This window comes from Triticum urartu, chromosome 6A, assembly GCF_056163025.1.
Source record: "Triticum urartu cultivar PI428250 chromosome 6A, HENAU_Tu73, whole genome shotgun sequence".
NCBI classification, from domain to species: domain Eukaryota; kingdom Viridiplantae; phylum Streptophyta; class Magnoliopsida; order Poales; family Poaceae; genus Triticum; species Triticum urartu.
In genome coordinates this window covers 194,864,874-194,875,889 of record NC_141878.1, presented here as the reverse complement: position 1 = coordinate 194,875,889, position 11,016 = coordinate 194,864,874, and the positions used below count along the sequence as shown (strand labels likewise).

At 46.8% G+C, this 11,016-nt stretch overlaps 2 protein-coding genes across 2 annotated transcripts; both read left to right on the top strand.

Moving 5' to 3' along the window:
• The first annotated feature begins 1,689 nt into the window (after nt 1–1,689).
• On the top strand, nt 1,690–5,151 carry LOC125546816 (mitochondrial adenine nucleotide transporter ADNT1). The gene is made up of 3 exons (XM_048710940.2): nt 1,690–2,179; nt 4,321–4,446; nt 4,779–5,151. The coding sequence occupies exons 1-2, from the start codon at nt 2,013–2,015 to the stop codon at nt 4,430–4,432; spliced, it is 279 nt and encodes a 92-aa protein (XP_048566897.2). The 5' UTR covers nt 1,690–2,012; the 3' UTR covers nt 4,433–4,446; nt 4,779–5,151.
• A 3,505-nt stretch (nt 5,152–8,656) lies between these two features.
• LOC147964723 (uncharacterized) lies at nt 8,657–9,271 on the top strand. The gene has a single exon (XM_087530129.1). It carries the CDS (start codon nt 8,657–8,659, stop codon nt 9,269–9,271), a length of 615 nt encoding a protein of 204 aa, XP_087386255.1.
• Nucleotides 9,272–11,016: the final 1,745 nt, after the last annotated feature.

The window sequence follows — 11,016 nt, the reverse complement described above, 5'->3', positions numbered from 1 at the left end:
GTCGAAATCATTTCTATCTTTGCTTGCTAGTTGCTCGCTCTTTTGCTGTGCCGCGATACCTACCACTTGCTATATCATGCGTCCCATATTGCCATGTCAAGCCTCTAACCCACCTTGTCCTAGAAAACCGTTGTTTGGCTATGTTACCGCTTTGCTCAGCCCCTCTTATAGCGTTGCTAGTTGCAGGTGAAGTTGGAGTTTGTTGCTTGTTGGAACATGATTATTGTTGGGATATCACAATATCTCTTACTTTAATTAATGCATCTATACACTTGGTAAAGGGTGGAAGGCTCGGCCTTATGCCTGGTGTTTTGTTCCACTCTTGCCGCCCTAGTTTCCGTCATACCGGTGTTATATTCCTTGATTTTGCGTTCCTTACGCGGTTGGGTTATAATGGGAACCCCTTGACAGTTCGCCTTGAATAAAACTCCTCCAGCAAGGCCCAACCTTGATTTTACCATTTGGACTAACAACCTATCACCTTCCCTTGGGTTCTGCAGACTCAAGGGTCATCTTTATTTTAACCCCCCCGGGCCAGTGCTTGTCTAAGTATTGGTCTGACACAGAGCCACTTGCGGCGCCACCTCAGGGAAACTTGAGGGTTGGTTTTAGCTGTACGTAGTGTTCATCCGGTGTTGCCCTGAGAACGAGATATGTGCAGATCCTATCGGGATGTCGGCGCATCGGGCGGTCTTGCTGGTCTTGTTTTACCATTGTCGAAATGTCTTGTAACCGGGATTCCGAGTCTGATCGGGTCTTCCTGGGAGAAGGAATATCCTTCGTTGACCGTGAGATCTTGTGATGGGCTAAGTTGGGACACCCCTGTAGGGTTTTGAACTTTCGAAAGCCGTGCCCGCGGTTATGGGCAGATGGGAATTTGTTAATGTCCGGTTGGAGAGAACTTGAAACTTAACTTAATTAATATGGATCAAGCGCGTGTGTAGCCGTGATGGTCTCTTTTCGGCGGAGTCCGGGAAGAGAACACGGTCTCGTGTTATGCTTGAACGTAAGTAGTTTCAGGATCACTTCTAGTTCACGACCGTGCTTTTCCTTCTCTTCTCGCTCTGTTTTGCGTAAGGTAGCTACCATATATGCTAGTGCTTGCTGCAGCTCCACCTCACTACCTTTTCCTACCCATGAGCTTAAATAGTCTTGATCGCGTGGGTGTGAGATTGCTGAGTCCCCGTGACTCACAGATTACTTCCAAAACCAGATGCAGGTGCCGATGATGCCATTCTAGGGGATGCGACTGAACTCAAGTGGGAGTTCAACGAGGACTCAGGACGTTACTATGTTTCCTTTCCAGACGATCAGTAGTGGAGCCCAGTTGGGGCGATCGGGGATCTTATGCATTTGGGGTTGTCTTTATTTTGGTTCCGTAGTCAGACCTTGATTGTATTCTGGATGATGTAATGCTATATTTATGTATTGTGTGAAGTGGCGATTATAAGCCAACTCTTTATCTCTTTCTTGTTCAGTACATGGGATGTGTAAAGATTACCCCTCTTGCGACATGCCTACAATGCGGTTATGCCTCTAAGTCGTGCTCCGACACGTGGGAGATATAGCCGCATCGTGGGTGTTACAAGTTGGTAATCAGAGCGATAAACCTGGGCTACTACTTTGTGAATAGCTGTAGCGCAGGTCAGATGCCCATGCTAAGTACATTTCCACACCACCCACCCCCGATCCACCCCACCAACCATCCCACTCCACCCACCAGTCCAGCACTGTTTGTCTCGAAAAAAAACACCCAAACCCTCGATCCGGATCCCCTCCACCGCCAGCCTCCCTTCCACCTCCTCTCTTCTCCTGATTCACCCCTCGTCTCCTTCCCATCCCACGCTGCCGCTGCCCACCACCCCGGCGACCTCCCCACCGGCGATCCCCAGCCTCTCCCTCTCCTTCTCCCCTGCATCTTCCTCCGAGGCACGGCGAGGGGAGGCCGCCGTCGTCATCGCCGTCGCGCGCGATCCGGGAGGGCAAGAGGGGAGGTGGACGCGGGCGAGGAGATGGCATCGGAGGACGTGGTGGGGAAGAGCAGGGGCGACACGGCCGTCAACACCATCGTCAACCTGGCTGAGGAGGCCAAGCTCGCGCGCGAGGGCGTCAAGGGCCCCGGCCACCAGGTCCTCACCGTCTGCAAGTCCCTCTTCGCCGGAGGCGTCGCCCGCGGCCTGTGAGTACCCTTCCTCCTCCCTTCCGCCCGCCCCTCAGATCTCATTTGGTAGAGTTGTTGGTATCGATTAAAATTCGCATCTGATTGATTAATTTCATCTATGATCTATACGATTTCCCTGTGCCCACACGACCGCTTCGTGATCTATAGTACGTTAGGCAAAATCTGCTATCGAGCATTTTGACTAATGTTAATTGTTTTGTTTGGATCAGTTTGCTGACGCTTAAACCCTAGCGATAGACCATTAGTCTGAGGTGAATAACACTGGATGGGGTTATATTAGCATTTCTCGTCATCCTGTTACCATCAATTCAATGTCAAATTTCACCTCTAATATTCTGCAAAATGAGCTCCTTTAATTGGAGCTACTTTGGGGCTGGACATTTTATATCCAAGATTAGTGTATCAAGTTGCTAAACCCCCCAAATAAGTCGATTCACCAGGCTTTATGATCTGGATCTTAATTACTGGCACATTCTTTATTTGAGGTGTCAATTATTGGTGCATTCTTTATTGGCACCTTCTTAAGTATGTGGTATGTGGTTCTTCATGATGTCATGAAATCCCATTATCTAAAGCTGAGCATCTAAGTGCCTACTTGATGTAATAATATATATTTGGTTGGTACAGGACTATGGCTAGTTGATCTTGTCTTCCTTGGTTGGGACTCTAGATATCGAAGTTGTAATAATATATAGTTGCTGGAGTCAAAGCTGGCTTTGCCTTTTGCTTTGCTTTTTAGCCACCTGGAAACATTGCATACTTGAGAACAAGTTGCTAAACTACAGTCCCTCCAACACACAGAAGTATCGATTAACCACAGGCTTTAAGAATCTGGATTTAATGTTAATTACTGGTGCATTCTGAATATGGTCTGTCTATTATAATTCAAGCCATGTTTTGTCTTATAGCTAGTTATTAAAATTTGTTGCATTCATGGAACCATTTCTAATTTTTGGTGGCCACTCAAACTAAACTTCTTTGAGTGCACAGTAATTGCTCACGTTTTCAGTTCTGAATCATCATGAGGAAATAATGCTAATAGTATTCCGATCTCAGTTTCAGTCATGTGCTGCTTGGCCCTTCACCATGGCACTCACCACTAACTACCTATGTTGTCTTGTCACGTACCTGAAAAATGCTAAACTAAAAGGCATTGTTGTTGCCCGAAACAGAGTAGCCCCTCCTCTGTTTTTGCAACCCTACCATCGGGTCTCTCTTGACAGCAAGTAACCCAGGTTCATAGCTATTGTAGGGCAGATGCTATGTAGAGAATCAATTAATTTCCTCTAGAAATGCTCGAGTGGTGATTTGGCTAAATTTGGAAATACTAGTTCTGCATCATGGCATGGATACTGTTAAGGGAGATATCATCTATTTATCCGACCAAAGCGCATATTCGAAGCCTATGATTCGAGGTAAAAATGGTGCATCGTCTCTCCCTACAAGGTGTTAGTTTTAGCATCTAGTTCTGCATCATGGCTGTAAACTGAACTTGGTTCAGTTAAAAACTGCACTGTCCAATTTGGACAGCAAGCTTAGATCTGAAAAATGAGTTAGCTAGGCTTAGAATTTTGAGTTGGCCCCTTTACATAAGTTTTAGATAAAGTTCCAAGGTTTCTTTAGAGTATTTATTTGTGTCGTTTGGATGTACGGTTTAAGAGCAGCCATCAATTTAGTTTGCTGTCCCGAAATATATGTTCCTGGGTACAGTATTTTGATATGGGAGATTAGGCCCTGTTAGAGGTGGTATTAAAATAAGGTTACAGCATGAAAATTTTAGAGGCTGTTCTGTAGATACTTAAACACATATCACTTGTCAGGTTTCGTTCGTTATATTAAATACTATGAAATTATCAAAGTGGGCTGTACTATGTTGGACAGAATTTTATGTTTGGACATGGGTGAATGTAACCAGACTTATACTCTCAGATTTTGTCATAGTTGATGGTGTGAGGACTTATAATGTGATAAAGTATATACGTTGTTGCAACACCAAAATCAGTGAAATATATTTCCTTTTTTTGCTGCCGATGACATCTCCATAAAGTAAGGATTTAGATAACATCATATGTTCAGAGTTCAGTTCTTTTCTTATCTGAAACTAACATATTTTACAATGGGCATGATGGATGTTGCAGGTTCATTAATGACAGCCAAGGGTTCATGCTCGGAAACGACTACATCTTGCTCCATGTTGTCGGCTCAGCTAGAGTCCTTAATCATGAGGAGATGGGACACGTCGATTGTTAGAGTACACTTGACAGGTGCATTTTGTGAAATTCTAGCCAGAAGATTGATAGCCTGCTTGCCTGCTTGTTCTTTTCAGTTCAAATAAATGTTCCTTTTCTTGTTGAATCCAAAGTAGCTAGCGGAGATCAAGCGGAAAGGTTGTTGATTGTCCCAAAGTTCTTGGACCATTTAGTTTGAATAGCCAGTGAGGAATTAAGCATATATTTTCGGCATGAGCCCCTTTAAATTGCTAGACGAGAAAGAATCTTAACTTAATTAATGGGTCTTGTGAATTGGAATATACCATTTAGTTGAACTGATGCAATTTGCGTACTGACAAGTTTTCACTTTCTCGACATGGGCGCAGGGGTGATCGACGCTGACTAGCGCAGCCGGTGGGCGCTGTGCTCTTCAACCACTCAGAGGCGGACTTCTCCGTGAAGCTGGTGGCCATGTCACGTAGATGATTGTCTAGGTGATTTTGACGCCGGAGGTCGCCGAGGTGGTAGACCTCGATGCCACCGTCCGGGGGAGCGAGGATTCGGGTCCACCGGCGTCTAAGCTCCGAGCCTTGGTAGATACATCTAGGGAAGTTGTCTGTTTAGGTTGGTGATGGAACACCAGGGAAGGTACCCACCTTTCGATGATCATTGTGTGTGTCTGAAGTTAAATGGAATCTTGAGAATGTTATGTGACGTTGGTTTGGTTTGCACTGGACGTATTGCCATCGTTGAATACTACATCTAACTTTTATTTTTTTAATTCCTAAATTATTAGTTGTAGCGTGGGAAACAAATGAGCGCTACTAGTAGTTAGGTTAGTAGTAGCATGGGAAATAAGAAATGAGCGCTACTAGTAGTTAGGTTAGTAGTAGCGTGGGATATAAGTGAGCGCTACTAGTAGTTGGGTTAGTAGTAACGCGGGTGCATCCGCGCCGCTACTAACTTTTAGCTGTAGCGCGATACTAGTAGCGCGAGTACCCGCGCTACTAGTAGCATTTTACCTGCGCTGCTAGTAGCCTTTTTTCTAGTAGTGGTTGGCCCAGTCAACATGCTGACTGGGCAACCGAGTGCCACTGACATGTGGGCCCTGCGTTAATTAAACAAGTTTTATAAATAAATAAAATGTTAATTAATCTGTTAATTAGATTTAATCACTAGTTAGTCACTGAATAATGGGGCTAATGGGGCCACACGCCTAATTAACCCTGTTAGATTAGTTTAATCCACTGTTAAGCTAACAGAGGCTGACATATGGGTCCAAGTGGCCCCACTGGTCAAGTTTGACCTGGTCAGTCGCTCTATTGACTGCTGACGTCTTCGACACGTCATGCTGACGTCGTATTCCATTTCTGTTAATATAAATAATTTCAGAATATGTTTTAAACTTGCAAAAATCATAGTAATTAAACCGTAGCTCAGATGAAAATGTTTTATATATGAAAGTTGCTCAGAAAAATCCAATGAATCCGAATGCGCGGTCCATTCATCTGTCACATGCCCCTAGCATGCTAAAAATGGAACTTTTCCTCTCTTTTTATTTGTCCGGAAAACGTCAAACGCCGGAAAAACCCCTCCGGATGTTTTCCCTCTCCGTCTGCAACGACTAGCACTACGTTAGTTCACTCCTAACACCGCGTATTACCATGTTATGCTTTATGATGCTTTGTTTGCTTTATATTTATTGCTTCTTCCGCCTCTTCTCTCCGGTAGACCCTGAGACCGATGATGCCCCCGTGATCGACTACGTCACGGACGGACGTTCCTTTGCAGAAGAGCTTCCAGGCAAGCAAACTCCCCTTGAGCATTCTGATATCGCCCATTTCTTTCCCTCTCATGCTTGCATTAGATTTTGCTAATTTCATTATTTGCTCCTATTCTGATGCATAGCCTGTTTTTGCTACCTGCTTTCATACCTTACCTGCTTATTCTAAACTGCTTAGTATAGGTTGGTTAGAGATCTATCAGTGACCCCCACCTTGTCCCAGTTGCCCCTCTTTATGCTCGCTGACTTGATCAACGTGATCGATGTCCAGGCCCCGACACCGCACATCACCCCCCCTTAGTTGTACGACTCTGCATAGTTACTATCGAGTGCCGAGGGTGATACCTCAGCAACACTTCTGATGTTAACCCTATAGTGTGGCTATTTGGTCGTGGCCATCAAGGGTGATTCCTCCTTGACCACTCCCGATAATGACTCTGTTGTGCAACCCCTCAAGTGTGGACCAACGAGGGTGATTCCTCCAAGTCCACCTTGATGGTTGCATCAAGTGGGAATCCATCGAGGGTGATTCCTCATGTTTCTCCTTTGCCGTCTCAGACACACGGTTACTTTCACTTACCATAGAACCATGATGACATCGTATCGGCCCCGAGGGGTACCCGTGAGTGATGTGAAGTTGGGTTGATCTGGAGAATACCTGCAAGTTTTCCATGCGGCGCGGCCGGGCATTCTTAGCCCTTGCCGCAAGTCCGTGAGACAGGGCGACGGGACCACATATCGTGAATCATTGATCGTTACGCACTACCAAGACACTAACGGTTTGGATATTTGATCCGGGTAGGCCTCTGGCCTTTTTCGCACTAACCACCACGCGGGAATAAGTATGGGCACTCTACGTCATACGTATCAGCCGAAAGCTCAACGGACGTCAGCGATGGAGCGGCGCGCGTCGGGTTGGACTGCGTAAGCACCTGCCTTTTTAAAGAGGTAGCTAGGTCTGCTCATCGGCCGCGTTCGCAATGTGCAGGAGTTCAAAGGGCGATGGGCCAAAGACCCCTGCGCTCTTAGGGTGTAGACCGGCGTGGTGGCCTCTCTAGTGAGCCTAGGTAGGACTGCGGTGTTTTGATCAGCCGAGGGCGGTCATGACCTGATGGTGTGTCCGACCGGAGTTGATCGAGCATGTTGGGTAAGTTGGTGCAACCCTGTAGGGAAGAATTCTATCTATTCGAATAACTGGGTCCACGGTAACGGACGCTCGGAGTTGTATCCCGATCGATACAACTAGAACTTCATGCTGAGGCATTTAATGGAAATGATGGCTCCGGGATCGTTTCCTCGCAGGGAGTTGAGGAAGTGATCTCTGGGCGCTAATGTTACAACATGTTTCCTAAATATAAACTGCTATTCTATACTCTTATGAATGCTGCAAGATGCTTGGAGCTGCTTCAAGATGCTTGTCTTCGATAGGCTAGGCTTTTCCCTTATCTTCTGGCATTCTGCAGTGTAGTCCACAGATACAACCCATTCCTTTGATACAGATGCATACTTAGTTTAGATTCGATGTAAGTCTTGCGAGTACTTTGGATGAGTACTCATGGTTGCTTTGCTCCCTCTTTTTCCCTTTTTCCTTTCTTTCCGGATGTCGCAACCAGATGGTGGAGCCCAGGAACCAGACGCCACCTTCAACGACGACTACTACTACACCGAGGGTGCCTACTACTACGTGGAGGTCGCCAATGACAAGGAGTAGTTAGGAGGCTCCCAGGCAGGAAGCCTCACCTTTTCGATCCATGTTGATGTTTGTGCTAGCCTTCTTAAGGCAAACTTGTCTAACTTATGTCTGTACTCATATATTGTTGCTTCCGCTGACTCTTGTGTATTCGAGCTTATGTATTCGAGCCCTCGAGGCCCATGGCTTGTAATATAAAGCTTGTATTATTTTAATTTGTGTCTAGAGTTGTGATATCTTCCCGTGAGTCCTTGATCTTGATCGTACACATTTGCGTGTATGATTAGTGTACGATTGAATCAAGTGCGTCACAAGTTGGTATCAGAGCCGACTGCCTATAGGATCCCCCTTTCCAACTCCTTGGCCGAAGTTGAGTCTAGTCTATGAAAAACCTGATTTACTAAAATGGTTGTGTGGCTTACTGGCCCACGTCACCATTGGGTGATATTAGGATCTTTTACTCCTCGATCTTTACTCTGGGATTCTGATCTCTCTTCCATTCGGGTTAAACAAATTTACTAACTCTAACATTAGGATCCCGTAACCACATTCACCCCAAAGTTGGATAAGCCATAGTTATTCCTTAGAATAGTATCTTGAATAGTACACACACTGTCGTGATGACTACTATGTGGTATCCATCATACCTATTTCATTATGCATGTTTCATCATGAATGATCCTTGGTCTTTACAAATGCTCGATGCTGAACTACCCCTGTTACATGTTAGCAGGATGGTTAGACCCGCTAGTCGTGGCCGTGGTGGCAATACTCCACCACCGCCTGAATTCATGGCCGGAATGATGCAACAGTTTGAGCTGAATAGTCAATTCATGGAAGGACTGATGGCTCAGTTTCCTCGCCCCAACACGAATCAACAACCAACCCCAGTAACTCTGCAGGACTTCATGCACCTCAACCCAACTATTTACCGCAGCTCAACTCAGCCCCTTAATGCTGGTGACTGGCTCCACGACATCACATATGAAAGGGAGTCTGCTAGTGTGGCCCCTGCTAGCTATGTCACCTTTGCATCTTTCTTTCTGAAGGGTCCAGTTGCTCTATGGTGGGACAACCACAGGTGTACCCTACCTACTGGAACGATCGTCACTTGGCCGGATTTCCAAGTTGCCTTCCGTCCTCATTTGATTCCTCATGGAGTCATGGACAGGAAGAAGCGCGAGTTCTGCAACCTCACCCAAGGCAACAAGTTTGTAGATGCTTATCAGCGGGAATTCTTGGACTTGTCCCGCTATGCTGAAGAAGACATTACTACTGATGCTTGCAAACAAGAGAAGTTTCGTGATGGACTTCACCCTGATATCAAGCTAGCACTGCTCGTTCATGACTTTGCCGACTTCGCCACCTTGGTGAACAAGGCTATTCAGGTTGAGACTGGTTTTTAGGAACATCAGGGATCTCTCAGGCGCAATCGTGACGCTGGCTCATCTTCGGGCCCGTCGGCGCAGAAGCGTCAGATATGGATTCCCCATAGCATGTATCATCCAACTACACCTGCACCAAGACAGTCTTATGCTGCACCACGTCTGCCTCCACCCCCGTCGAGGCAGCTGTCGGTGTCAAAACCGGCGGATCTCGGGTAGGGGGTCCCGAACTGTGCGTCTAAGGCGGATGGTAACAGGAGGCGGGGGACACAATGTTTACCCAGGTTCGGGCCCTCTCGATGGAGGTAATACCCTACTTCCTGCTTGATTGATCTTGATGATATGAGTATTACAAGAGTTGATCTACCACGAGATTGGAGAGGCTAAACCCTAGAAGCTAGCCTATGGTATGATTGTTGTCGTCCTACGTACTAAAACCCTCCGGTTTATATAGACACCGGAGGGGCTAGGGTTACACAGAGTCGGTTACAAGGGAGGATATCTACATATCCGAATCGCCAAGCTTGCCTTCCACGCAAAGGAGAGTCCCACCCGGACATGGGATGAAGTCTTCAATCTTGTATCTTCATAGTTCACCAGTCCGGCCAAGGGATAAAGTTTGGCTGTCCGAGGACTCCCTAATCCAGGACTCCCTCAGTAGCCCCTGAACCAGGCTTCAATGACGATGAGTCCGGCGCACAGATTGTCTCCGGCATTGCAAGGCGGGTTCCTCCTCTGAATACTCCATAGAAGATTTTGAACACAAGGATAGTGTCCGGCTCTGCAAAACAAATTCCACATACCACCGTAGAGAGTATAATATTTCCACAAATCTAATCTGTTGACAACTTTTCATAACGTGACATTACGCCCTGGCCCCGGTTATTATTCGAACCATTTTTCTCAACCAACCACTGCATGTGTTGCGAGGCAGTTTTATTGGCACGTCTTGTCAAAGCAGAGATCGTGTCCCCTTATCACGGGATTCTCATCAATACGGGTGTGGGTAACCCAATCGTGCTTGTTAGTACGACTCCTCGATTTTAGGCAAGTTCCGAACGACCACGCGGAGGATGCTTGATCACCCTCTTTATAAAGGGGCCAAAGCCTGTCCTTTTCTTCTCGCGCTCAATCCCTCCCTTCCCCCACCCCGAGTTCCAACACCCGAGGCTCAGGCAAAGCGCTTCAGACCTTCAATCATGTCCGGATCCAACCTTCAGGGCCGGTGGATGGCTTCCTCTGTCATAGAGGAGGACATCAAGAAGCTAAGGGAGGCCACGTATCTGACCGCCGGAATGTTGCACAGGCTGCCTGCCTGAAAGCAGGTCATCCCTACTCCCGAACCCAATGAGAGTGTCATATTTGTTCCCCACTTCCTCCGAGGGCTAGGCTTTAGCCTTGATACCTTCGTCAGAGGGCTCATGTTCTATTATGGGCTTGACTTCCACGATCTAGCTCCGGATTCCATTCTTCACATCTCGTCGTTTATTGTCATATGTGAGGCCTTCCTCCGCATCACCCACACTTTGGCTTATGGCTCAAGACCTTTAATGTGAAGCCGAAGATGATCAATGGGCGACACACAGAATGCGGAGGTGCCACAATAAGCAAAGGCATCGATGCCCCATGGCCAAAGGGTTCCTTCCCGAAGATATCCAACTTATGGCAGCGGGAGTGGTTTTACATTACAGCTCCCCGAAGTACTAAGTGATTGGCTGCCCCCGCCTTCCGTTTGGGACCCCCACCACAACTGGCGTCATGGGTCA